Here is a 26993-nt window from a genome sequence, read left to right on the forward strand (position 1 = left end):
GAAGGCTAAACTGGCTGTCCCGCCCATGGTATTCTACACGGAGGTTTCACGACGAAGCAGAGAACAAGACCAGCTTTTCCCTTGGCCACATTCTACGCCAGGCGTTCTCCAAGTGTTCCGGGTCAGGGATATGTTGGGAATTTTGAGAAAATGGCGCTGTCGCAAAATGACTGCCACGTGGCAGCTTGCCTGCTCCGTCAACGGCTGTTCAGAGAGACGTAGCCCATCACAAAACCCAGATTGCCTGGAAGGCAAAGCAGCGAGGTGGGAAGAAAAGTAACTTGCCTTAATCAATGGGGATAAATGCACACTTGGAGAAATGTGCTCGGACATGAACACTTTCCCAGTGTACTTCTCCCGTTGCAGTGCATCCTTGTCCCTGTTCGAAATGCACGCTTTTCCAATTTGAGAGGAAGGCTTTTCCTGTTCAAAGCAAGGCCTGCTCCCATTCACATGAAGTGGAAAACAGATGGCAAATGAAAGGGAGAGCGTGTGGAACCAAGTGCCCAAGTGAAGTTTGGCGAATTTCAGCAAATTGGCACATCCCTGGCTTAACATATTAAAAGTTAGCATGTTCCGTATCCCAGAAAAGTGACATTGGAAGACCTTGAAGCAGGGTCTTTTATGTAGTAGCACCCCTGGGAACCCCAGAATGCCTTGTTGGCTTCCTCACAATTGGCCTTTAGACTGCTAGTAAAAACCATTCTGTTCCAACTGTTTTTCTTTTAGTATTTAATTTGCTGTGGCTTCATTTTTTCATGGTGTTCTGCACACACACGCAAACCCCACCAAGCTTTCGCAGGCAGGATGATTCCAAAAGACATTCCAGACATCCAAATAACAATTTTCTCCCAACAACGAGAGCTAGAAATTCATTGTTTTCCTCTTCCAATCAAAATCTGTCAGAACAGCCCAAATCTGGCCCTCATTATCCCCCTGGGCCGTTTTTGTAGAGCTGTTACTTTCCGTCACCACAAGGGCCACATTTCCTTCTAAAGGAAAGATCAAATGAATATTTCTCTTAATTTCTAAAGCTGCTTGGCCTGGCAGCAGGGCAGGAAAGAGATGGGATAGGGGAGAGGCGTTATCACATTGCGGGGAGGGGGAACGGAGGACGAGGTGTTCAAGTCGCACAGCCCGCTCAGCAGCCGAACGGTGCTTTGTTTTGCAGAGCCGCGCTTCAGGCCCGTAAGCTGCACTCCAGTTTGATCTTGACTTCTGCACTTTGCAGGAAATCGCCCGGCAGCAGCTGAAGCAAACAAGAAAGGCGGATGGGACTGGCGGGGGGCGGGGGGAGGCCTTAAATAACTCCTCCAGCAGCTCTGTCCTGCTGCAGTGAGGGCGCCGCAGCTGCCCGGGGTGTTCAGAGGACACCCTTAGTCGGTTCTGTGCAGAGGGATCCGTTCAGTTGCTGCACCGACCCGAGTTGCTAACTAGGCAGCCGTGGATATTAAATCCTAAATCCAGGCTAAGCGAGGGGCTGTGGGAGCTCGCTGCCAGCCCTTCCCCATACAAAGTAGAGGAGGAGAAGAATTGTACGCTGCTGTGTGAGCTGGCGTCTCAGATTTGGGTTAGGGCTCTGGAGACCTGGGCCCAAATTCCGAAACTTACAGGCTTTTCGCAAAGATGCAGTTCTGTAGCTTACATTAGGGATGGTAAGGCGAGCTGGATCAGGCCACTTTGTCTTTGGATGAGCAGGGGCAGAACCCACACAGCTGCACAGTACTTCTGGGGAGGGGAAGATTGGCCTTGGAGTCCACGTGGCGGCAGCATTCAGAGCTGTGAGAATCACACAACTGCCTCCCCCCACCCTGCCCGTCTGCCCCAGCAACTGGTCCACAGGCTCACTGCCTCTGAGGAAGTGCAGAGGTTTCAGGACCTCACAGGGTTGTTGTGAGAGTACAGTGGAGAGGAGGGACACTGAGATGCTGCGGGTTCCTTGCACTGGTGAAATGCAGTTTAAGATGATGAGTGCATTGCAAGCGGAGGTCAGCATAAATCCAGATTCCTACCAAGATCATCTTGCCTGAACTCGTTGGAGAGAACGGAAGAGTGTTTGCACGTTGGAATTGTTGCATGCACACACAAAAAACTTCCAGCCCGCCATTTCTAGGCATGCCATAGGCCCTAACAAGAGCACTTCTGTTCTCTTCTCTCCGTTGCAGTTTTTAAAAAATACTACCACATCTCGAGACCGCAGAGTATGTCCATCAACAATACCACCTTCCTGCTGAACATGTCCGTGGAGCGGTCGGCACTGGCCAACCAGACCGAGAGCCCCGCGGCCGGCACGCATTGCGACCGGGAGACAGCCGTTCTTAGCCTCATGCTGATGTTGGGCACTCTCTGGCTGGGCCACACGCTGTACCAGTTTAAGAAAAGGTACGTCGGTCCATCGCTCTTCCACGCCCGCCCCCCGCCGAGGGGTCGTTTGAAAGTTACCTGCGCTTCCACTTAGAAGAACGGAAAATAAACACGATGCCCGTTCTTGCAGTCTGAACTGCAGGGAAGGAGAGGGCTCCCAGCCAGCCTGTTTATGCCCAGTTCAGTGCTGGATTAACCCACAAAGGCCTTACACAGCCTGTGCCAGGGCACCGGAAGGATCGCTTCTGTCCATATAGACCCTAAGGCCGCCCTCCGGAGTGTTGCGCTGGGTGTCCCTGCCAGAAGGAACGGTCCCTTTAAGTGGTGGTGTTTCAGTTGTGGAACGCCCACCCCAGGAAGGGTTTCCTGGCACTGCAGTGGGGCATTTGCATCTCCCGGTGGAGCCCTTTTTATTTCCCCAAACTTTCTAGTCCGCCCGTTTTCGTGATGTCATTGGCGCATGGTTTGCTCTTTGCACAACTGTGGGATTTCACACTGCTTTTTGATGTGGGTTGCATTCCATTTTGAACTTCAGGGGTTTGTGCTGGTTGTTACCAAGTTACTGTGTTGCATGAAGTGCTCCGAGAGCTTTGGGTGGTGGGAGGCAGAGAGGTGCAGAGACGTAAATGATGGCATCGCTCGGGGTTGGATTCCTGCTTTCTGTGCTGAGCAAGTTCGAGGCATCGTGAGTCTAAAGAAGATCTTGGGTGGCAAGGCTGAAAATTTGAGCCGCCACTAGTTAGCGTGCCAAGTGCAACGTAGGCGACTCGAAGGCAGCTTCCTCCGTTGCCCCATTCGAGTAATTCCTTAGGGAGGGATCACAGCTTAGTGGAAATCCATGCGCTTTGCATGCAGCATGTCCCACGTTCGATTCCTAGTATTCCTAGCCGCGTGGCCTTAGCACACCCTCCACAAGGCTCTCTGCTCACCGTCATAGTCCCCAGTTGCTCTTGTTCCTCATCCTCTTCCTCACCACCTGCCCGGCAGGTGGGGAAGCAAAGGGCAGGGGGCTCCTGGCAACTCCTCTCTTCCCTCCCACCCTCACGATTGCCTGGGCCAGTGGTGGCGAACCTATGGCACGCGTGCCACAGCGGGCACGCAGAGCCCTCTCTGTCGGCACGCGAGCCAAGCCACCCCAGCATCGCCCCAGCAGCCGAGCATCAGGAAACAGCATGCACAGGGGCCACGCGCACGCTCGGAAAGGAGGAGTGGCACCACGCGACGACGTCACGTGCTGCGACTCATTAGCCACGACTTGTCCGAGCTTTTGCATGGCCGGTCAGTGCGCTGCCAAGGATATATATGTATATATAGTTGCTCTGACTGGCTGAGTTGCTTTTTCTAAACTAAAACCTCCATTTTCAGGTTTTATTGCAGTGTTGGCACCTTGCGATTAATAAGTGGGTTTTGGGTTGCAGTTTGGGCACTCGGTCTCTAAAAGGTTCGCCGTCGCTGGCCTGGGCCGTTCAAGAGGCAGCGAATAAGCAAAGGCCCAAGCTGGTTCCGCCATATTTGCCGCACTAGAACTTCATCATCCCCGGTCAGGAGGGCTGACGGCCTTGTTGGCTGGGGATCATGGGAACTGTAGTCCGGCACTGGAGGGCCTGAAGTGGCGCATGGCTGGAATAGGGAACCCTGTCCGACAAAGGCCGGCGGAGTAGCCCAGTTCCTCCGTCACCTCTCCGTTCTCAGTCCCATGAAAACCCCGACGCGTTCCAAGCCTGGATAAAACCACAGAAGGAATGCGTAACGAACTGCCGGAAAAATGGCGCCTGGATGCAAAGACTTTAGTGGCAGTCGCCGGCATGTTTCTGTAAAGGTGGTGAACACATTTGCATGGAAAAGCTCCTCACGAGATACGTGTAGGGATCGCCGATCCTCAGAAGGAAGCCTTCAAGCAGGGTCAAACCGGTGTGCTTTTCTGAAGCAGTGCGTGAGAGGTAAAATGAACAGTAAGATGGAAAAAGCTCTGGGTGGCATATCCATATCTGTTAATATAAGATATATTGTAGTTCACGGATGAATGGATTTAGTGAAATCCATTCTGTGTGCATTTTGCAGAATTTCAGGCAGGGTTCGTTCCTTGCTGCCTCATGGATAGAACCTGATTTTGCACAAATGTCTTTGTACACATTTGAACACATTCGCACTTGTAGAAATGCAGGAATCCACCCCAGGTACACCTTTTCCTGCTTTAGTCTTTGTTTTTTTTTGGGTGAGGGGGAGAGTTTGGCCAGTTTTTTTTTTTTCCCTATGACTAAATTTGGGTGAAATTACAGAAAGTAACAAAACTGGTCCACAAGTCCGTACAACTCACAAAAGATGGTTGCAGGTTTCTCTGACTTTTTTAAAATAACGTAAAATCCCTTCTACTAATAGAAAAAGGAGGAAGAGAACAAGGGTTGTACTCTTGAAAATTTGTGAGGAAATGCATGGTATTTACCAGGATTTTCCGGGCCCTGACTGTGGCCTGTAGCACAGCTAGTCTGCCTGGGTCTTCAGAGTCCAGAGCACCTGCAGCCAAGATATTAGGAGGGCGAGTACCCGGAGCAGGGCCTTCTCTGCGGTGGTGCCTCATCTATGGAATGCGCTCCCCAGAGAGGTCCGCCTGGCGCCGTCATCATTTGCTTTTCGGCGCCAGGCCAAGACCTTTTTATTTAAAAGTTATTTTAACTGTAAATTTATTATTATTGTATTTATAGATTTTAATATATATAACAGAGATGGTACCTGTTTTTAAATTATTAATTTTATATGAATGTTGTGAGCCGCCCCGAGGATTTGTTGCGATGGGGGCAGCATAGAAATGTTTTAAATAAACAAATAAATAAAATAGTGTGGTCCTGGCAGCTTTTTCCAAGTGTGAAGAAAGCTGAGCCAAGTCCCAATGTTTTAAATGTCTGGAACAAACCTTCTACGTTTGCCTTCACCGAGACTTTTCACTATTGTTCCAGCCCATATTTGCATGCCAGAGTTCGCGAAATCCTTTCCGATTGTGCCTTACCCATTTCTGTCCTAACCTTCTCCATCATTGGATCATATTTCTTCAAGGAAATAAAAAGTAAGTTGACATCTTTACTGTTCTTAGTTTACTAATAGAAAGGAAGAAGGCAGGGTGTTGAGAATCAACAACCCCCACCTGGTCCTGAAGAGCTCCAAAATCCCATCTCAAAACTTGTTCTGGCCAGTTTTTTCTTCCATTGATTAAAGCACGCTCGTGCACATTTTTCCAAGCTCTGCCTTTTAGGCGCATTTCTGAAATGTACACATTTCTTTTGAATCATAGCAGAAGCTCAGAAAGGCACAGATCTTAACCACAGACTCCCTTTACCTGAGTAGATCCCGGTCAAACAATGAACTGCAACATTTTTTTTTTTAATCCACACTCTGAAGAGTTTCCAAAACCCCAAAGTGTGAACATTTGGCCTCTCCTGCCTGTTTAATTACACCCCAAGTTCACAGTCAGGATTAATTCGTGGATTGAGCTAATCAAATGAGCTGGTCTTAACAGACTTTTTTGTCCTGAGAGTTATTCCCTTCTGTAATTTATTTTTAATGTAATTAAAATGGCTTTCTTTCTCCCTCATTAAAGAGTTGATCCCTTTGATTATTGTGGCAGGGAACAAAAGGGCTACATAATTATGGGAGGCAGGAAGTACTGTCAGCAGATGCAAGTGGCGATGCTTTTGACCTGCGCTTTTTCCCCTGCTACTTTATATTTTCCTAATTAAAACGTGCTAATGGTTTGGAACATCTGGTAGGATTATCAGATACACAAGGCAATTTTTAAAAATTACCCAGCGTCCCCTTGGCTCAATGGATCACCTTTTCCAAATCAGGAAGGGAGAAAGGAGACAGTAATCACTTGTCCTCGTGATGACGCGGATGGGAAATGAATCGGAGCAAATTAAGAAATGCCTGCTCTGTCCCCCCCCCCCCCCCAGCGACCCGCATTCCATCCATTCAGAATGGGAAAGTGGCCGGTTTTTCTGTGTGCGCGGCAATTTCCTGAATGGCACTTGCTCCCGTGCCACCTGTCAAGCGCGAGCTCCAGCGCGCCAAATCCCCATTGCGTAGCCTTCAAAGGATGGCCTTCAGAAATGCCTCAGCTGCTACGGGATTGCAGGGATGAAAGATTTAACTCTGCTCTTTGTCCTGATGCCATCAACCACGTTCTGAGCCGCACCGTCGCTGCTGTTGTTTCCAAAGCCACAATCCCCCTGCGCAAGAAAAAGCCAAAAGCCACCCAACAGACGGTCTTTTTCCCGTGCTCAGAGAATGAAGAAAACATGTTGTGTGCAGGTTTATGAGAACAAGGCTGAGCTTACAGGATTGTCTGGGATTTTTCCCATCGCTCTGACCTAGCAACAGGAGCTCGATGCAGGAAGTCTGGCAGAATTAAGGGACGATTTGCCCTCGAATCAGTTCTGAGTTTGCGAAGTGAGAGCCGAGCATCGTCCTTGCTCACAGAACTCTGCCTCTCTTTGCCCCAAGCTTTCTTAACTTCGCCCATATAATTGGCGAGGGGGTAATTTTGTTGCCCCTCTTGTAAAATAATTGGGAATCAGCAGTCCTTGCTGATTTACCGCAAAGCACTCGGAGATCCTCAGTACTGAACTCAGGGACTGAACTTCTGCCCGCTCCGTACAGGAGGGCTTCCTTCTTTGGCCAGTTCCAGGCCAGTCCAGTCCAGTCCAAGGAGAGGCACCTCTTTGGCTAGATGGCTGCAATATAGATACTGAGGAGCGGGTTCTGAGCGGGTTTAGGGGTGGAAGGGGGAGGTCTGGTGTTGGTTCCCCATCGAGGAACTCGGAGGGGTCTGGAGAGACCTTGACCAAACGGCACTGTTGCCTGGAGCGCCAGTCTTGGAAATGGGCTATGCAGCAGCCGACCGACTGCCGTACGGTGATGCCGCGCAGCCAGCGCGTTGCCCCGGCCCGTAATCAAGTAGGCAGGCCCAGTTTCCACCCTCTGCAGTGCAGACCAGAACTGTGAACAGTAAGCGAGGAGGTCCAGGCCCCCGGCAGTGAGTGGGTTCCCACAGCCTGTTTTCTGGATTCACACACACCGAGCGTCCTCCAAGCCTTCCCACGGGAGTCTCCAGGCCGGCTCTGGTGAGGCAGCCTTCTTGTGCTTGTGCTTTTGCAGTGTCTAAATTCAACTACAACCAGTCGGAGAGCCTGTTTGTGCTGGCGCCTCTCTGGGATCTCTCCGTCGGACCCGTCATGAGCGCGATGGGCTTGGGGTTCCTGCTGTCCATGCTCTTCTTCATCGAGCAGAACATTGTGGCGTCCCTCACAAATGCCCCAGAGAACAGGTATAGCTTTTGTCCGTAATCGCATCGGTTTCACTGCCTTTGTTGATAGTTCTTCCACTTCGAGCCTCCGATGGCCACAGAGAGAGCGGTGGGAGCATCCTAGCCAGCTTTTGCTCCCTTAAGCATGAGGACTAGATACTTAGTATTCTGGCACCTTGGTTTTGATTAAAGCAATGCCTAAGGTGAAAGCTCGTGTGTGCTCGGAAAGAAACAAGGCCTGCGGACCTTTCACATCTTCCTGAATTAGAGCTCGCTTTCCCGCCTGCCCCATTTCTTGTGTAATTTTTATCTCTTACCTTTCCCCTACAAATCAGGATCGAAGCCACTAAAATCGCATTCTAAAAATTATAAGCACGAGCTGCTAACTCAGTAACCAGTTAAAAGGACAGTAGCACAGCTGGCTTGTTGACTTCCCGCTCCGTAGTGCTAGCAAATGATGGTTCAGAAAAATCATGTCCTTAAATAAAGACAGAGCATTTCTTCTCAGCAGTTGCATGGATTACAAACAACTAATCCACACACATTTTGAAGCAGTATATATAGCAAGAGTCCGTTTACTTCGCCCAGTGCTGACTGTAGAGTGGTCAGTGTTTTGGTCAGGGCAACAGAAGGATTTCCCTACCTGTGTTAAAGAAAGGGGGGAAGGATTAGGTCGACCCCGTTCTGCTCCAGGAAAAGCTGCTTTTGCATTCGGAGTGGGACTGCGCAACAGCGAAACCCGTCCCAGGATGCACCTGTATCTCTTTGCCAGCCAGCCTTTGATGCTCAGCACATTTGTGCCAGCTCCACAATCCCACAAGCCAGATGTACATCCTGCGTGTCCCCGACCAGGGCTGGCGCATGAGTCACCTCCTCCAGCAAGCCTCCCTTTTCACTGCCATGAGCTCGCGGCTGCCCCTTCCAGCGCTGCTATTCTGTGGTTAAAACACTGCTAACAGGGATTTCTTTCAGGTTAGTCAAGGGAACTGCTTACCACTGGGACCTCCTCCTCGTGGCCCTGATTAACACAGGGCTGTCCGTCTTCGGGCTGCCCTGGATCCACGCTGCCTTCCCTCACTCGCCGATGCACGTCCGTGCGCTGGCCTACGTCGAGGAGCGGGTCGAGAACGGGCACATCTACGAAACGTAAGTCGGGGCAACCATCTGGCTTGGTCTCTGCTCCAAGGAGCAACCCCATTGTAAAAATCCAGCTGCCACATTCTTGACCCCCTCTCCACATAAAGAGCTGATCCTTCTCTCTCTCTCTCTCTCTCTCTCTCTCTCTCTCTCTCTCTCTCTTTTGAATAAGTTTTATTTGAAATTATAATCCTAAACACAAAGAAAAACTAAAAACAGCACCAATCCTCAGAAACATCGGACCTGCTGGGGCAGCCCCCACATTTTTTTTTCCATTTATGGTAACTTAAAAACATATTTAAATTTATACGAAGTCCCGTTTCTCTAGCCAATAATAAAAAGAGTCCCAAGTTTGATAGTAGTAAGAGCTGATTCTTCTCCTTCATCCTGAACCAGCCCAGCCGTCTGGGATTCTAGAAAAGTACGGGTGCCCTGGTATTGCCCTCCAGCATTTATTTTTATTTATTTATTTATTTAGAAAATTTCTATGCTGCCCCATTTGCCGAAGCCTCGGGGCGGCTCACAACATAAATCCATTAAAATGATATGAATTAACCATATAAAATAAGTTAACAATATAAAATAAGTTGCCCGGGCCAAAGAATAAAATAAATAAATACTATTAACAGTTAAAATGACGTTTGAATAAAAAGGTCTTTGCCTGGCACCGAAAAACAAATAACGACGGCGCCAGGCGGACCTCTCTGGGGAGCGCGTTCCATAGATTGGGCACCACTGCAGGGAAAGCCCTCCTCCGAGTACCTACCCTCCTAATTTCCTTCACAGAGGGTTCCCGGAGAAGGGCCTCTCCCGCAGATCTCAGGGGGCGGGCGGGCATATATGGACATAAGCGCTCGTTCAGGTAGCCAGGACCCAAGCCGTTTAGGGCTTTATAGGTCATCACCAACACCTTGAATTGGGCCCGGACTTCAATGGGAAGCCAGTGAAGCTGACGGAGGACTGGAGTCATCTGAACATAACTCCCCATTTCCTGGGATACTGAGCTCACTCTGCCCAGGGGTGGAGGGGTAAGTTTCTAACCAAACTAGTTAGCAAGTAGTTAGAAAGTCAGTCTCCATGCTTTCAACAGCATTCCCCCAAGCGTGGACGTGTGGGCCATTTGATAATATTCACTATTCCGGGCAAACCTAAAGCCAGGCTGCTTCCAAACAAGGCTTTTATCATACTATCTGCCTGTCTCTATCATGTAATTGGGGGGGGGGGGCAATGGGGAGGGGTAGACACTGTCCTCTTCCATTAAAGGTAGCCTCAAAATAATCGGAGACGGGTCAGATCAATCAAAGGAAAGATGGATTTTGCTGCTGCAGATGGTAGCCGCGATGCGCCCTGCATCCGGAAGCCTTGCATGTAGACAAGGCCGGCAGGCTATTAAAAGCCCCGAGGGAGAGGTGTGCAGGGGCGGGAGGAGAAAATGAGGAAACGGAAGCACGGCGGGAAGGTGGGAGAGGAAGCGAGAGAAGTGGGGGCTCCTGGCTTTGAAGGGAGCAACAGAAGCGCGGGAGGCCCTTCCGTCGAGGGAAAGAGTCGCAGAGGTTTGGAGGCAGCTGCAGAAAAGCGGGCTTCCCCTTCTCTGTTTTGTGTGACTCGGTGTCCTCGGAGTGGGGGACGGAGACCCCACCGCTCTGGAGTTGTGCCCTGTGTCCGTACAAACCGGAGAGTTTGGAATGCTTGCAGAGAGCCGCTTGCCTTGCAGAGAAAACGTATCCACAAGCAGCAGCAAATCCGGAAACCCGGCTTGGTCATAAACAGATAATTTTTCAAAAAATCCAGTGGCCACTAGGGGGCGCCCCGGTGCGGCGCCTTCGTTTTGGTCAACATGGTTCGCTCTGATAGGGAATTAAAGGGGCTGGGGAAAAATGGCTTGATCAAGGGCTCTGTTGTGACATCACAAAGGCTAGGTAGACCCTTCGGGGGGGGGGAGGGGTAGTCCGCCGGCTCCTGTTTGCAGGGGAAGGTGAGAAGGAGCTTACCTGTGCACTCAGGACCTGCTTCAGGGCCTTCGATGCGCCATTCCTCACCGGGCCTGGCTCATTTCCGCCAGCTTCCTCTCCTCCAGATGTGTTGGAACACCACTCCTATTAGCCACAGCAAAAGGCCACTCTGGCTGTGGAGCATGGGAATTGGAGCCGCATCATGAAACATCTGTCGCCACGATGGCCAACCAGCTGTCTGCGGGGAGCCCAGGTGTAGGATCTGAGTGCAACGGCACTCTCCTTCCCATGTTCCCCAGCAGCAGGCAGCTTCCTTGCCCCTTGAGTGTGCAGGTGAGAATAGCTGGGCGTTGAGCGATGCTTCAGAAGCCGGATGCAGCAATTCCACACATGTGCACACACAATTTACTTTTGAAGAATGAAGTATGCTTTCAGCCAGGTTGGCCGGGTTGCCTGAACGGGCCTCTTTCACCTGCAGCTGAATGGAGGAGCTTCCAGAGGGACACTTTGTAAAGTAGTAACGCTGATTAACACAGTGATTTTTTCCTTAAGCAGAATGTCACAAGCCCCCCTTCGCAACCTGTCACGAAGCGATGTGTGTAATCCACACGGTTGCTTCTAATGCAGGCTTCACACAGTCTTGTTCTGAGATACCAATCAGGTCATCCGGAAGACGCTCACAGCATATGGTTACCTGGGGCAACAGGTTTTTGCAAAAAGAGTTGCCGGCCTTGTTTCCGCTGAGCTTCTCTTTGAGAAACTCAAATTTTCTTCTCTTTGGGGATGCCGCAAAATGGAGAGAAATCCAGGCACTCCAAAATCAAGTTAGCTGCTGCTAGGAAGGGATTAAAAGGCAGGAAGGAGGATTTGGGCTGCTTGGAGATATTTTCGTTTTGCAGGCTGCAAATGACTTGAATTAGATTTAAGCTCTGAAGATGGGGAATGACGGAGGGAATAGCTGGAGCCAAGCGGACTGGAAGCGCAGCAATTCTGCGGCAAGAGAAATGGGACCGTGCAATTTGTTCAGAGCTGCTCCTTCCTCATCACAGGAGCAGAGACCCGGGTGGAGAATCACAGCTCCCTACTTGTTCAGCTGGAAATCTGGTTTAGCCTCACACTGGCCTTGGAGGTTCCTCCTGAATGCTTCCATATCCATGTTTGCCATTGCGCTTTAATGGTTATAAGCTTGCTTAAAGGCAGAAGGGAGGAAAACAGCATTCCTGGGGGGTGGGGTGAATACTTGGTTCATCTTGTGTGATTCCAGAGCTGCTCGGAGTATCTGACTCACCCTGGTCTTGAGTAAAATAAGATTGGTGGATAGCTGATTGATCAGAAAAGCCCAGAATTGCGAAAACACTTGTGATGTGCAGGACACGTCGCACGTACCTGCAGATCACACGCCTCTTGCCTCGAAGCGTGCACTGCCTTCCGTGGCGCATCAGGGCGCCCGGGGCAGCGGGAGGGGCGTGCAAAGCGGTGCGGTTTGGAGTCCTCACTCGCTCGGCCAGCCCCGTCCCTTGACGGGCCGGTGTTCCAGGGGCGCGTGCACAGAGTCTCGCGATTCCCCGCTGCTCTGCTCTGCGAGGGCAGAGCCGGGCACCTCTCTGCCCAGTGACGCCCGCTCTCGCGCCTTGTCTCTGGCCAGGATCGTGAGCGTGAAAGAGACCCGGCTGACGACGCTGGCGGCCAACTTCTTGGTGGGCCTGTCGCTCCTGCTGCTGCCCTTCCCCCTGCAGCTCATCCCGAAGCCCGTGCTCTACGGGCTCTTCCTCTACATCGCCCTGACCTCCATCGATGGCAACCAGCTCTTCGAGAGGGTGGCCCTGCTGCTCAAAGAACAGGTAAGCGTGCCACGGAGCTCGGCCGGCGGGACGCAGCGCTCTGGCCAGGCAGCCCTCCAGCCTCAGTTTCCTGAGGAAGCTCATAATCATGAGTTGATTGCCACCGCCTGCAAAACACTGCCATTAAATAGCCCCCGGGTGCTTCCATGGCCCCCCTCCTTCCCCCCCTCGTTCACACCCTGTCTGTGGCTTGAATGAGCTTCCCCGGCAGGCGCTGGGCAGGTTGCCACCTGGGGGGTGCCAGCCAGAGAAACCCCAGGCCTCTGCTCCAGGGGTGGGGAAGGGGAGCTTTCCCCTCCTGGCGCGCCCGCGATCCTCCAAGGACCTCACGACTGCAGGGGCGGCCAGCAGCCCGCAGCCTTTGAGTGGCGCGCCAGGGATGCTGCACCCGCCCAGCATGAGCCGGTGCGGAAGCAGGCAGACAGCTTCGATCGTGTGGGTCTTCCCTTCGGCTCAGCCCAAGTCCCACCCGGTGGGGCCGGTCTGATGGGAACTCGCCCACTGCCGTCAGGATTGCTCGATGGCATATGCAGTCCCCGTGCCCACTGAGGCTTTGTGTGGGGAAGTAGCTGAGAGGCCGGCAGAGAGAGAGACGGATCGATACTGCAGGAAACGCGCCACACGGAAAAAGCCTCTCTCGACCTGCAGCCAATCCATCAGCCCGGCAGTCCATCTCGCAGTGGGACGTCTTCTGTCTGTCTGCAGGAGGGATGAGATGGGTTGGCTTGTCCGCAGAGGAAGCTCCCTGAGCCTTCCTAAAGTTCCGTCATGCCGGGGTTTTGCCTGCTTCTGCTCGCAAGCTGCACTGGGGGCCATTCCTGGGTGTCCAAGACATTTCGGGATGGGCTTTGTGCGGCCTCTAGAGCAAGCCCCTGGACTTGGGGCCCTCGGTTGCCACGATAGTCAAACGGTAGAGAGCCGTTCCCATTCTGTCCGCATGCTCTTGTATGTGAGAATGTGATACCATACTGGTATTTTTCAGAAGTACACATCAGTGGGTGCACATCTGTGCATATTTTTAAGTGTGCACTTTTGGGGTTTATGCCCACATGGACCAGAGCGCATGTGTGTGCACATTTAGGAAATACACACATTTTTCTTCAGGTATTTTTAAAATGTGTACCCATTGGGTGCTCCCCTTAAAAAAGGGGGAGGGGGATGCATCGCAAGATAAAATTAAGGGTTGCTGACCTCAGACTGCATTTGGGTCTAAGAAGGTACAAATCAGCTAAGTCCAGAAAAACAAAAGCGCATCTTGAAGCAGGTTTCATACATCACAAATTCTGGATCCTGGCCACTGCCTTTGGGATGCTGCCAGCCTCAAGCCTCGTAGTCCAAGACTTTGCATCCTCACAGCAGAAATTATCCGTACTCTTGATCACTGAAGGTTTTGTGATCGCATTGCGTTTATATCCTTCCTGCGAGGAACTCACGGCGGCACATGAAGCGCCTTTCCACTCCATTTTCAGCCTCACAACCTCCCTGTGAGGTAGGGTAGCCTAACCCTAACCAGGACCAGCCCCTGTGACGAGCATTACCAGTTGCATTTCACTGGTGGTGGCCTTTGAGTGGCTGCACAGTCCGTCCCGTGACTTCTTCGTGGTGCCAGGTTGGCTTTTTGGCACGCCACAACGGCTACGAATTGGAGGGGCAGCGTAGCAGAGAGGGGCTTGTGAGGAGCAGCTGTGAGGCACACGCCCCCAGGGGGTTGCCCTGAAGGAAGCAGCTGGGCAGGTGTGGGAATCCGGACTCCAGCTCTCGCTTTCTCTGCGAGCACATCAAAGCCGCTCACAGGATGCGGCTGGGCGGCAGAATATCTGGTAGAGTTGGCACTTGGTTCTAAACCGTGCAAACCTAGCGCTCCGCACCTTGGACCTGGGCACGGATTCCCTTTGGTCTCACTGCAAGGGGTGGTTCATCCAACGCAGGGGTGTCTTCAGCCCATGCTGGGAGCAAAGCTTCTGGGAGCTCTGCCCCCCTGTTGGGTGGGGCTGGAGGCAAAGTGGGGAGGCCAGGATAAGCAACTGCGGACACAGCCTTGGAAGAGGCATTTTGCAAGCAGGTGAGCAAATGGCAGCAGCCAGTAAGCCCACGGGACAGCCATCGGAGGACCGGGGATGGGCCAGGGGAAGGCATGGCCATTTTGCGAAGCCTGGCGGGCCAAATCGGAACCCCGCGCAGGCTGAATTTGGCCAGAGGGCCCAAGATTCTACGCAGTCCAACAGCAGGCGAGATGGCCACTTCCTGGTCTGAATTGCAGGCATCCCTCCTGGCCTGCTAAGCAGTGTGTGTGTGTATGTTTGAGAAACAGAAACAGCGCAAGTCCAAAGGACCCTCCCGGGCCATCTAGTCTGACCCCCTCCAGCCGGCTCCACTCATGACATGCCTAGATTATATTCTACAATAGTTGATCCCAATGGTCTGGGGGGGTTGGGGAGATGCCACCCCACACTTTTGAACAGAAATGGTTTGAGGGTAATTGTCACGGCAAAAGGAGAACATTCCCGTCCACCTTCCAAAGATTTGCGTGCGGATTCTGCCGTAACGTCTAGGCAGAGAATCCAAGAGCGAGCCGGTTCGATCCGCAGCCCCCTTTCCCGTCAGAAGTGGCGTGTTCCCACCTGGCGAACTCCCGGGCAGCCCTGGTTGTGTGGCCTTGATGAAGAGGCTCCGATGGTTACGCAGGGGACGGAGCGGCCTCTTCGCCATGTGCGTTCCTCATCTCCTGCCGCTTTTCCTTTGAGCGATTCCTTTTACCGATTCTAGCACTATCGGTAGCGTCCAACCCTGTTCCAAAATACGTTTACCCCAAAGCTTGCCACCAGGGGGTGCTTCAGCAATTGGGTCGTATAGAAATTAAAAATAAATATGATGCTCAGGATAAAAGCTGCAATGGGTGAAGAGCCCCACTGGCATAGGCACAGCCCCCCCCCCCCAGTTGTCATGGTGGGACAGGGGATGGGAGTGTTTGGATGAATGAATCGTTATCTTACATTTGCAGCTCTTGAGTTGCAGGGAGCTCTGGTCCTTCAGTCCTCACGATGTTTTCAAAATGTGTTGCTTCCGATATAAATGGATACATTCTGCCAATTTATCTGTATTTAAAATATATTTATATTGCTCTGTGAGGCACCCAGAGAGCCTTTGGCTCTGCGGGGGGGCATACAAACGTGATAGATAGAAAGATAAAATTATATTTTCTGTACATCCTCTATCATCACTCAGAACTTAGTGGCTTGGCAAACATTTAACCAGGACCACCTAACGCTGCTTTAGCAACTGTGTTCACTTCTACAGCGGTGCAGATGGGTTGGATTGCAACTCCCAGCAGCCCCTTCTGGCCTGGCCAATGGTCAGGAATGCTAGGAGCATACACCCCAAATACCTGGAGGCCTTCTTTTCATCCCCCAGAGCTGGTCCAGCAGTCATTCCCTGTCCCGAAGGAATCCCAGAAATTGTAGTTCCTTGAATTGTAGTTCCAGTTGCTGTCCCAGAATTCTATGGGGGAAGCCATGATGGCTGAAGAGACGGCAATAGGAGAACCTTGCACCGTTGGTCTGCAGCCACGCGTTTAGCGAGTGGCTGCCGTGCGTGTCCATGCCCCCGTTTGTGCGTGTTGCGTGTGCGCCGTGCCCTTTGTCCTGCCCGTTCCCTGCCCTTCTGGTGGACGCTCCGCTTTACTCCCCTTCCAGACGGCCTACCCGCCCACGCATTACATCCGCCGGGTCCCCCAGAGGAAAATCCACTACTTCACGGGCCTGCAGGTCCTCCAGCTCCTCATCCTCTGCGGCTTTGGGATGTCCCCTCTCCCGTACATGAAGATGATCTTTCCGCTCATCATGATCGGCATGATCCCCATCAGGTACGTCCCGGTGCCGCCGGCTGTGGCGTGGCTTTGCGCAGGCCCTGCCCTTCCTGGGCTCGGCCGCTCGGCAGTCTCCCCGTGGGTTAAGTGTGCCACCTGCCCAGGTGAGCGGCAGTGGCCAGACTGGGTTTTTTCCCTGCTGGGCTGGCCGGCAGCCTGTTGAGAGGACCCAGCTAGGAAAGTGTGAGGAATCCACCAGATCCCGAGGGCTTGGCTCCCCAGGCTCCGGCCCGCTTCGCCACTGCGCAGCGTCCACGTTCCTGGCGGGAATGGGGTCCCACGCACGGCACGAACGATGCTTCTGGGTGCCGTGCGCCATCTCCGGCGGCAGCAGGCCGGGGGAACGTTGGTGGCCCAGAACAGCAGCCAGCGGCCACTCGCCGCTCCGGATCCGGCTGCCTGCAGGCGCTCCTGACGTTCGCAGGCTTCCTCTTGGCTCAGCTAGCTTTGCAGCACCTGGGCGAGCACTGGAGGACGTCCGTGGGTGCCAGAGGACGGGTTCCAGGGGGGTTTGCCCCAGCCCTAAATCTTCAGGAGTCCTGGCATTCCCAATGCCCACCCTATAATTCTCGACATAAGCCTTTGAGGGCAATGAGCAGTTTGCCACTTCCCCCGCTTACCCGTGGCCCATGGTCCTTTCCCCTTGGCTGCTCCTTGGTCGAGAAACGTTGAACGAGGGTTTTGAATGGCCTGGGGTTCTACTGGGTTCCATCCCGTGTGAGTCTAACTCAGGCTGCAGCCATTTCAACGCATCTACTCTTTGATGCAACCCACCGCACTTGGAGAGAGGGTCACTTGCAGAGAGGGTCCTACCATATTTCCCCGAAAATAAGACCGGGTCTTATATTAAGTTTTGCTCCAAAAGGTACACTCGGGCTTATTTTCAGGTGATGTCTTATTTTTTGTGTACAACAATCTACATTTATGCATTTATTCATGTACAAAAATCTATGTTTATTCAAGGACAGTCATGTCATCATCTTCTGGAACATCGTCTTAACTTTCCAAACCCCAAATTGTGTTGCAGCAGACATACTAAATGCATCTGTCCGGCTGATGATCTTAACTGGGGCTTATTTCTGGGGTGTGGCTTATATTATGAGCACCCTGAAAAATCATGCTAGGGCTTGTTTTCTGATTAGGTCTTATTTTCGGGGAAACGGTAATTGTTGCAACATTTCAGTGTGACCCCAAGGGGCTCGTCTTTTTTTCAACGGGGAGCCTTCTCTGACGAACCACATGGCCTAACACTATTACTTGATTTATTGAAATATTTCTAACTCGCCGTATATGGAGAGCTCTCGGGGTGCAGTGCAGTAACGAAAACAATGCATTATAAACCACGACAATATAATAATCAGGACTAGTGACCCAGGCAACCCCATCAAAGCCAAGCCAAGCTACAGTGTAGAAGAACCAAGACTTGGGTGACTTCTTTATTCTCCCAATATTTTCATTGTTAAATTGCTTTAATTTGTGGGTTTACACTGAATACTGGATGCTGTGATACCTTTTATTTTTATTTTATTTCACGAATGTTGATGTAAACGTTTGTGATGGGAGGGTATAGGAAAGTTTCAAATAAATAAAAGTCTGAAGCAGATGCTCCGATGAAGCCAGTGTCCACCCCACCGGTTGGAGGGCATTCTGTAATCACAGGGTCTCCACCGAGGAGCTCCTCTCCTGCAAAGTGTCATGTAGGCGTCCCAGCAAAGAGATGCAGGAGAAAGACTCGGAAAGACTAATTAGCCCTCCTCCTCCGCCCCAGGTACAACTTGCTCCCCAGGATCATCGAAGCGAAATACTTGGACGCGATGGACGCCGAGCACTAGGGGAACAGCGCCTCTTGGGCCTCAGCACGCTTCTCGCCCTCCTTGAACGGAAAGGAAACTGACGCCTGGCCAAGCTACTCCTAGATGTTGGTTTGTCCTCAAACCTTTGTGACTTCGGAGCCTCTGTGCAACCGCTCCCCAGAAGTGTGTTGCCAGAGTCCGACCAAGTGCCCACATTTTGGGAGGGCCGGGAGCGGGGGATCAGCGCTCTCCTGAGCTGAGAGGCAAGCAAGCTTTACGGATATCCCAAAGACACAGGTTTGGAACAGCTACCTGCTTCTTTGTTTTAGGGGAAGCTGTCCCCTTTTTTATACACTTTTGATCTTTTTCCCAAAACTCTGCTTTTCTGCAAGAGGAATAGTCATGACCTCTTCTGATTTGACAGAATTACTGTATGTTTGGAGCTTTATAGCCGTTTCTCAACTTCTCCATACCCTTAAACTGATCTTACGCTAAATAAAAGATTCCTTGTTGACGAGTTGGTGTCACGGGCATTAGAAATGAGGAGACGACTGATCAGTGTAGAGGCAGCAAATGCCGGAAGATCAAACGGGTTTGGTACAGCTGTCACCCAAAACCTGTAAATTCAGGGGCATCCCGTAGCTTAAGGGTATGGATCCACACACTTGGCGATGTGAAGGAAGCTCCCGTCTCGACTGGAACCAGAGGCACCTGGGAGTCACCCAAACCACTTCTGTTTTACAGAGCATCCCGACTTGGAAGCGTAGATCGGCACAGTGGCAACGGTTTGAACCAGGCACTGAGTCTTGGTGAATTCCCGCTCCCCTCCCCTGTGTGTGTACAGTACTACTTATGTGTACATATATACATAGCTGATCTAGATATGTGTATATATTTTGCATATAAACGTACTGGATATCAATGCCTGTTCTTTCCGGAAACTGAAAGGGTTTTTGTGCAATCGGTGTTAATATGTACTGTATCTTTTCCTCCACTTCTGTCTGTCTCCTTCCTTCCTGCCCACCGGCCTTCCTCCTTGTTTCTCCCATTCCGTTCTTTTCCTTGTTCACACAGGTCGAGATGCTTGTTCATTCCTCACTCTTCCTCGCCCTTTAACTCCACCAGTTTTGCTTACCGCGATGGATTTAATTTTACTGTACAGTACATAGTGAATGTTGGGGGCTTAGTTCCAGTTTCGCTTTGCTGCTGTTTTTGCCTGGGTCGTGTTTCTGTTCCTTGTCTTGGCACTGCTCAGTTTTGTAGCTGACCTTCCTGTTTCTCCCCACAAAACATTACATTATATTCTGGAAGAATCTGCATGTCCCCGATGTCTGTTTTTATATATTATGGCTCCTAATGACCATCGGGCCCTTTTTGGGCCCTTTTTCTAAAGTGCTGTGAAAAATCCCTGGTGGCATGTAAGATTTCCTCTCCTGCCTCATATTCCTCAGTTGTGGGGGGCAGAGAAACCTCTCCCCCAAGACTGGGGGAATTTAGGAAGGTTCATTATGAAAGTGGCGGTTTTGTGCCAGAAGCCAGGCGGTTGGTTGAAAAGTTTCCATCAGCTGACGGGCTGATTATTCAAAGTGAAAAGCGCCTGGGTGCGTCCAGCGTCTGGGTGTTGCATCACCAGCGGGGGAATTGCTGGTCCTTGAGGGTTTCCCTCGTGCTTTTTTAGAAAGCGTGTATGTAAAAATAAGTAGCTGTCAAAGGGAAAGATTCTGCCCTGCTCTTCAGCCTGGTATAGCCTAGTTCTTGGGGGCAGTCGTTCCCCCAGAGAAGGAGAGTTCCAGCAACCTACCAGGCCCAGGGCTGCCACCAGAAAGGGCCAGAAGGGGTGTGGAGGAGCCCCTTGTGGGGTAGCCCAGGTCTGCAGGGGCATGGAGAACTTTCTCTGTGGGATAGCCCAGGTCTGCAGCGGATGGAGGACCTCCTTGTGGGATAGCCCAGGTCTGCAGGGCACGCAGGACCTCCTTGTGGGATAGCCCAGGTCTGCAGGGCACGCAGGACCTCCTTGTGGGATAGCCCAGGTCTACATTTTCAGTCAGCCGAGACTTGGATATAAGGATGGAAGCACAACTAGCAGAGAGAACTCTCAGGGCTACAGCGTCCTTTCCAGGGAGATGCCCAAGGACAGCCCAGATAGAAGAGCAGCTGCTGGACACTGGCAAAGTCCTCCTTGGGTGGGCTGGCTGTCTTCAGAACACCAGAGGCAGCCTCCAGGCCAGGGCAGAAAGCGACCAGTTGACTCCTCTGGGTGGCTTTTCATGCGGGTTTTCTGAAATGGTAAAGGACCAGAGCTGCCTGCGTTCAGCAAGCCAGAAACCTGGCAGATGCTCCAGAGCACGTCCGCAGCCTGGCCAGTCCCAGGTCTGCCTGGAATCGGCTCGCTCACAGGGACCTCTTACGGGAGAGACAACGAGGAACTTGCTTTGCTCTGAATAGCTGAGGTAAAGGTAGTTTTTGCACCTGAGGTTCATTAAGATGCTTCTCAAATGACTCTCTGTTCCTCTGTCGTTGGTAGCAGAGGGGGCTGTCCTCTGGGACTCCATTCTCACAAGTCAGGGAGGACGTGAGGGCCATCGCTTGCAGGTAGCGCCATGCGACCCCGAGACTCATTTCTCAGAGGGTCGATGAGGTGGTAGTGGGCAGCGCTGGCGTTCCTGCAACGAGAAGCTTCAGCACCCTCACTTCTGCGGGAGGAAGTGTTGTAAAACTTTCCTAACGCAGATTCAAAAGGGCCGTGTGGGTTTCTTTCAAAGTTTAACGTGGATGGCACAAGAGGAAATGTAAGCATGTGTAAACTTCCATGAAAATAACCTTGAAATACCAAAGGGAAGTCCTGGAATGTTCTCAAGTAATGCTTTCAGACACCTTTAGAAGAGGCTGTATGCAGCCTGCCGTTGGCTTTCAGCCACGGTTCTCAGGAAAGACCCTTCGTACAGTGTAATTGTAGTCCGTAGAGTTGCCAGTTGCAAACCCAGTTGTAGTGCAGACGCCTTTTTGCAAAAGGTAACCATTGGCAGTTGCAGCAGCTTTGGGATAAAAAATCTGCTCCTGGTTTTCTGATGGAGGGTGCAATCCTGCGCATATTTTTAGAAGTCCTACAAGGCCAAAAACTCGCTGCCAGCGTGACGGGCAGGGGAATGCTGGGAATTGTGGGGCTTCTTTTCTGCTTGATGCAGGGGATCCATCCTGCAGAGGACTGGGCTGCTAACCACGGAGCGCCTCCTATTCCGATCTCCTTCAGCAGCATGCATCTCTTGCATCTTCTTCTCGATCCATGACCTCCCCGAGTTTTAGTAACGGCAGATGTGTGCAGGAAAGCAAATATACCAACGGAGGACAGTAACTTCTCAGCAAAACATTGGTCCTTGTGTGAATAAACGGGTCGCAGGCCAGAAGTCGGGCTTGCTCCAAACATGTCTTGGCTCCGAAGGAAACATGCCAGCAGTGCGTTTCCCTGCCCCCTGTCCTCCTTTCCTGCCGTAAACAGCCCCCTCCCTCCCTCTCATCTCTTGTTTCTGCTGACCTCAGCTCAGATAACCAGGAAACAGACTAGCAAAGGAAGTGGATCTGTCACAAACAGGACAAATTCTGCACTTCGAGTACCACTGTGAAGGTTAAAACAGAATGTAAAATGTAAATACTAACTGCTTTTCCTACAAGCTCTCCGGATAGTTGCAGGGTGTCGTGTGTGAATCTTGCCAAAGATTGAATGCCGGAAAGAGGAGGTTATCTCAGCAGCATTCTGCTTGTCAGAAGGGTCTTGAGGTCTCGGGCCGGTGTTTTTAGCTCCCTTAGTGTGAAGTTTGCCAAACAGGAGCTGTCTGAGGCCGAATGTCTTTGTTTGTTTTGGCCAAGGAAACACCCTTCCTCCACCTGGTGCCCTGTGGGTATGTTGAACTACAGAACCCATCAGCCCCAGCCTCCTGGCCACACCCAGTTGCAGTCCCACCCATCTGGCAGGCACTGTGTCCAGGAAGACAGTAGGAAGCACACGGGTGAGGTCCCCCCCCCCCCCCCCCCGCAGCAGAAACAGGGCGGTCCGGTGGGAAGAGTTTCTGGACAGGGACTTGGGAGAACCAGCTTCTGGTCCTTACCCCTCCATGAAAGTGCCCAGGGGGGCTTTGAAGCAGTCGCTGCCTGCCAGCCTCACCACCTCACAGGGTTGCTTGCTGCAAGGATAAAAGCAGGAGGACATGCACCAGGTTTCAAACATGGCGCCAGCCCCTGCAACTCTCGCAGCTCTCTGCAGCCTGTTCCTCCCTCCATCGAATCCCTCAGCCACGCCAAAGCATTTGGCCTCCTCTGCTCTCCCCGAATGGAGCTTCTGCTGCAGGAATTGCTCCGTTTCCCAGAAGAATGCTGGCTGTTCCTGATTTCCCATAGAGCCAAAAGGTGTCCGAACTTGGTCAGATCCCTTTGCATGCGTGAGAAAGCTTGATGGCGCTTTGCACCTTGGCAGGATCAGGCCCGATGCTGGTTGTATCAGACCAGCTCTCCCAGATGCAGTTACAATAGAAAGACAGTTTTCCCCTCGCGCATCTCAGTTTTCTATTCCACATGTGCAGAGCTGACATGAAAAAAATAGTATCTGTGATACATAAGCAAAATTATTCACCATGAACCCACTTAATTAGTACAGGAAACGCAGCTCAGGCCCGTTTTTAGCATGCTCCGATGGCTGTGCAAATTGTCCCTTTTTGTCTCGAGGGGCTGGGGACACACAATTGTTCTCCTACGCACACGTGAGTACCATTTTCCATCTGCTGATACATCCATATAGATTGTGGTACCATGAAAGCTCCACAGGGACTCAGGCTCTGGGTTGATCCATCTGAAATAAAAGTCCAGATCCTCAAATAAGAGTCATCCAGAAGCTGAAGCATTTACAAGTCCAGGTCAGGACAGAAATGAAAATTCCCCCAGAAGTAACTGGAAGGCAGACTGCCATAGGACAGGGGAATCTGATCGTATGAGCTTACCCTAGAAGAGGCCTCATCTGGATGGGTTGACCCACTCAAGCAATCCAGAGATCAGGGGAAAATCCGTAGGAACGTGGGAATCTCTTGCATAATAGAGATTCGGTGCCCATGCATCCGAAGAGCAACGAGGACTGATTTCTACTCAACATCACCCAACCAAGTTAGCTCCCAGTTGAAGCTGTCCCAGGTTGTAAATTCCTTCTTATCCAGACCTGCCTTAAATTTGGCTCCTTTCCTTTGATGGGGTCATTAAAACAGAGTTTTAACAACTTTCCCCAGCTCATTTTGCCTTACCCCAGCCTCATTTTGGGATGAAGGAAATGTCCAGGGTGTGGTATTGTCGGTCTCGCTGCATGAACCCTGCCTGGGGACGGGGTGGTCTTGCTATGCCCTTTTCTCGTGCCACAGTATTTCTCTCTCTGCTGCTTTTCTTGCATTCCTGCTTTTGGCCATTTCAAGCCAACCCGCTGTCCTCTCAGAGGTCCACTTGGCTAAGTTTTAATGCAAATTCTCTTAATTTAGCACGAGGGATTTTGTGGGTATCGGATGCACAAACATTTGCACGTTTCATCCACAAGCGGTGCACACTCCTCGGACTGAGTTGGCCTTGTCGGAAAGTGACCGTAGCTGCGTCTTTTGCTGGCCCAGCTTGCTCAGTGCAATCTGGGCGTGCACCAGAGCCCAGACCCGGGGTCGGACTGTAAGGGAGGCATTGGCAAAGAAGCAGGTCTTGCTTTAAAATGGCAACTATTGCGGGTCGGGGAGAGTCTGTACACAAGCCAGAGGCATCTTGGGCCTTGAGTGACTGGGATCAGTATTTGGGATCGATGAATCTTGCTCAGTTGGATATGCGGTGCAGTTGACTTTCAGCTCGTTAGCCAATCCAAGTTTTAAAGCAGTATTTGAATGTGTGAAATCATGTAGGATTTTTCTTTTTTCCTGAGACGCTGACTCGGGAGAGCTAGCTCGTGAATCTGCAGTGCTTGTAGGACAATTCTGCTCAGCCGCGTTTTCAAACGTATGTGCCTTTGAATGATTCATTCCTGCCCTCAGCCTTTCAACAAGAAATGGCTTTTGAATTCCTGTACTTTCCAGATTTGTTCAACAAAGCAGTAGTTGGCCAAAAACCCATTACCAATAAATTGAAGAGCCTGGTACCAGATTAAGGCTTCCGGTCTTATTCCAGTACTTGCATCCAATTTCTTCCTAAAAACGATAATTATTTTCAGCCTTTGAACTGAAAAGATCTGCTTGCACAAGCTTTTCCATGCTTAAAATGAGATTGTTTGGGTTCTCTCCTATCAGCCCTGTGTAGCATGGGCCCACTGAAATCAATGGGACTTAAACTAACATAGGATAAACCCCAATAGAAAACAAACCAGTTGTGATTGTGTACACCTTAAACATGGGTTTAAATTATAGCATGAATGTTCAGATTAGAGAATAGTCCCAGTTTGAGCCTTTGTCCAATGGAGCGTACTTGGTTGGGTGGATTCCTCTGTCTGGCTCCTACTAAAGCCCCTGCTGGCCAGACTGTGTTTGGGGGATGGGGGTTGCCCTCCCCGTCTTGACCCTCTTTGCCCTTTGGTTCACCTTCTCATACCACCTTCAGCAACTTAAGCTTGTGAGAATTCATTCTAGAAAGTGGCTTTTGCCATTCGTGTGTATACGAAACATCTTTCGTTGGGTCTCTGACCACCCGTGGGTACCAAACTTCTGCACTTCTGTGATCCCAGCCAAAATGCTAATCTTTCCGTGTGATGTCGGAAAGGCACCTTCCCCATCCTTTTGGGGTCCGTTACGTCACACGTAAGACATTCGTGTGAACTACTGGGGGACAAATTCATTGTACGCTGTTGAACTCCAGTAAGGTGAAGGCCTCACCTCTTCAGCAACCCACAAAACTTTGTAGAAAGATGGGGTTGCTAATAGGATGGAGGCAGATTAAGGGAAATCAAATGCTGCAGTCTTGTCTGTGCTTTCTTTTCTTGGGGCTGGGGGCACCAATCTTGCACCCTCCTGCAGACAGTCTAGGGCTGATGGGGAGGCCTCTGGCTGGAAGGACTGGGGGCTGCCAACCACCCCTTCCTTCACTCTTAATTTGGGGTATATTTCTTTGCTTTTCTGTCTGTTGCGTGGAATGTGACTCTTGCTGCTGCTGTACTTAGGAGTGAGAAGGGGATACCTTACCCATTTCAGCTCAAGAAAGACTCGATTAGCATTCATTTTTCAAGTGGTCAAAAGCAGACGGTCTTGTGAGCCTCAAACGAGTGTGAGAGAGAAGACCCTCCACCAATTTTGCACTTGCTTTGTTGGATTTTGAAAATGCATGCCTTTTAGCTAGCGTTGGCAACGTCTTTTCAGTGAATTATTTTCTTTTGATAAAAGAGTTGCTTCTTGGAAGAACAACAAAAATTCCTTTATTTGTATAAGGAACTTGATTGTATTTTAATAAAGAAAATAAATAAATGGAGATTGCTCTTTCTACTCTTTGGCTAAACGTCCTTCAGCCTTCGGAGGTCAGTGTGTGCTGACAGGCCCCTTCCCTAAGGAAACACTGTGCTCTGGCCAGGTTTCTTTCCATGCAGGCACCACATCGGCATGGGGAAGACCAGCCAGAAATGCTTCCCCTGCTTCAGGTAATGTGCATTTCTTGCAGTTTCCACGTCGGTCCTTTTTTGTGCACCTGGTTGAGCTCGTGCAGGCATCGCCCCGCTCTGCTCCTCTCTGGCCCGTCCTCTGGGTGCTCGCTCGCACCAGCCTGACGGCGAACCGCGTGGGACTGCAGTCCGGCTTGGCGGGGCCAGTGGCGTTCTGCCCCAGACGAGGGTGTCCTGGCAGTCCTCCGCCGCGGCCCCCACTTCTGTGATCGCTCTGGCTTTGCGGCCAGATGCATTTCAGGAAGACAGTCCTTCTGGAGAGCAGGCAAGGAGTGTTTCCCGGCCCTCCGGCCCCTGTCAGTGAAATGCAGCCCCGGCCACCTCTGTTCAGCACCTGTGGCGTGGGCCCAGCGAGGCGGGCTCTGCGCTGGCACCGTCAGTTCGCAGTGGGCTTCCAAACTCGGCTCTTGGGTCGAATGGCTCCAGGTAGAATCGAGGGGGAGAAACGGCAGGTTGCATTAAGACAGAGCAGCCGTGCATCCTAACGAACTTGCGCCCCTGATGAGGTGCACGGCCGGGAAGCAGTGGCCTCGTGGGCGCCCTTCGTGGGACTGGAGTTGGACCTCTGTCTACCAGCGCCAAGCCCTCTGGGCAGCCGAGGGGCAGGTGCAGGGGGTGAGCATCTCCTGGCTTGCTCGCTTGTCACCTGGGGGAGCCAGCCACGGGGAGCAGGGGGTTCAGCTGCTCCCAAAGTGCCTTCAAGACCCCCACGCCCTCCCTCCCTCGGGGAGCCACTGAGTGGGCAGCAGAACGTGAGGGCCCAGCAGGCCAAAGCTGCCTCGGGCACCAGAATGCAAGCGGCTCCCGGCAGAGGATCAGAGCCGCTTCCGTTTCGGCTGCGCCCACTGCAGTCACTGGAAAGCCTTCGCTTCCCCACCGCTCTGCCCCCGGCTGTGGCTGGGCTCTCCTGGGGTGGGGTCTGTCAGCCCCCATTTGGGTGCAGAGCCATCGGCAGCGGCCCCAGGGTGCCAACTCCTGGCCCCCACCCACGCAGCAGCAGGACGGGGAATCGTCTCGCCTTTGAGCATCGTTTGGCAAGGGCAGACGCAAGGAAGAGATTTCTCTTCCTCTTGAGCAGGATCAGCTGCAGGTAAGGA

General features: G+C 51.7%; 1 protein-coding gene across 1 annotated transcript in view; it reads left to right on the forward strand.

The window, feature by feature from the left end:
* SLC4A11 (solute carrier family 4 member 11) overlaps positions 1 to 21382 on the forward strand; it is a 146302-nt gene extending 124920 nt beyond the window's left edge. The window contains exons 14-20 of the mRNA XM_044428340.1: positions 2166 to 2382; positions 5319 to 5425; positions 7513 to 7681; positions 8633 to 8806; positions 12395 to 12590; positions 16283 to 16452; positions 18224 to 21382. Of these exons, the coding sequence (XP_044284275.1) occupies positions 2166 to 2382; positions 5319 to 5425; positions 7513 to 7681; positions 8633 to 8806; positions 12395 to 12590; positions 16283 to 16452; positions 18224 to 18287 (1097 nt within the window). The 3' untranslated portion in view covers positions 18288 to 21382. The remainder of the gene's footprint in view (positions 1 to 2165; positions 2383 to 5318; positions 5426 to 7512; positions 7682 to 8632; positions 8807 to 12394; positions 12591 to 16282; positions 16453 to 18223) is intronic.
* Positions 21383 to 26993: the final 5611 nt, after the last annotated feature.

Source organism: Varanus komodoensis, unplaced genomic scaffold (assembly GCF_004798865.1).
Source record: "Varanus komodoensis strain SLA01 unplaced genomic scaffold, ASM479886v1 scaffold2, whole genome shotgun sequence".
Classification (NCBI taxonomy): domain Eukaryota; kingdom Metazoa; phylum Chordata; class Lepidosauria; order Squamata; family Varanidae; genus Varanus; species Varanus komodoensis.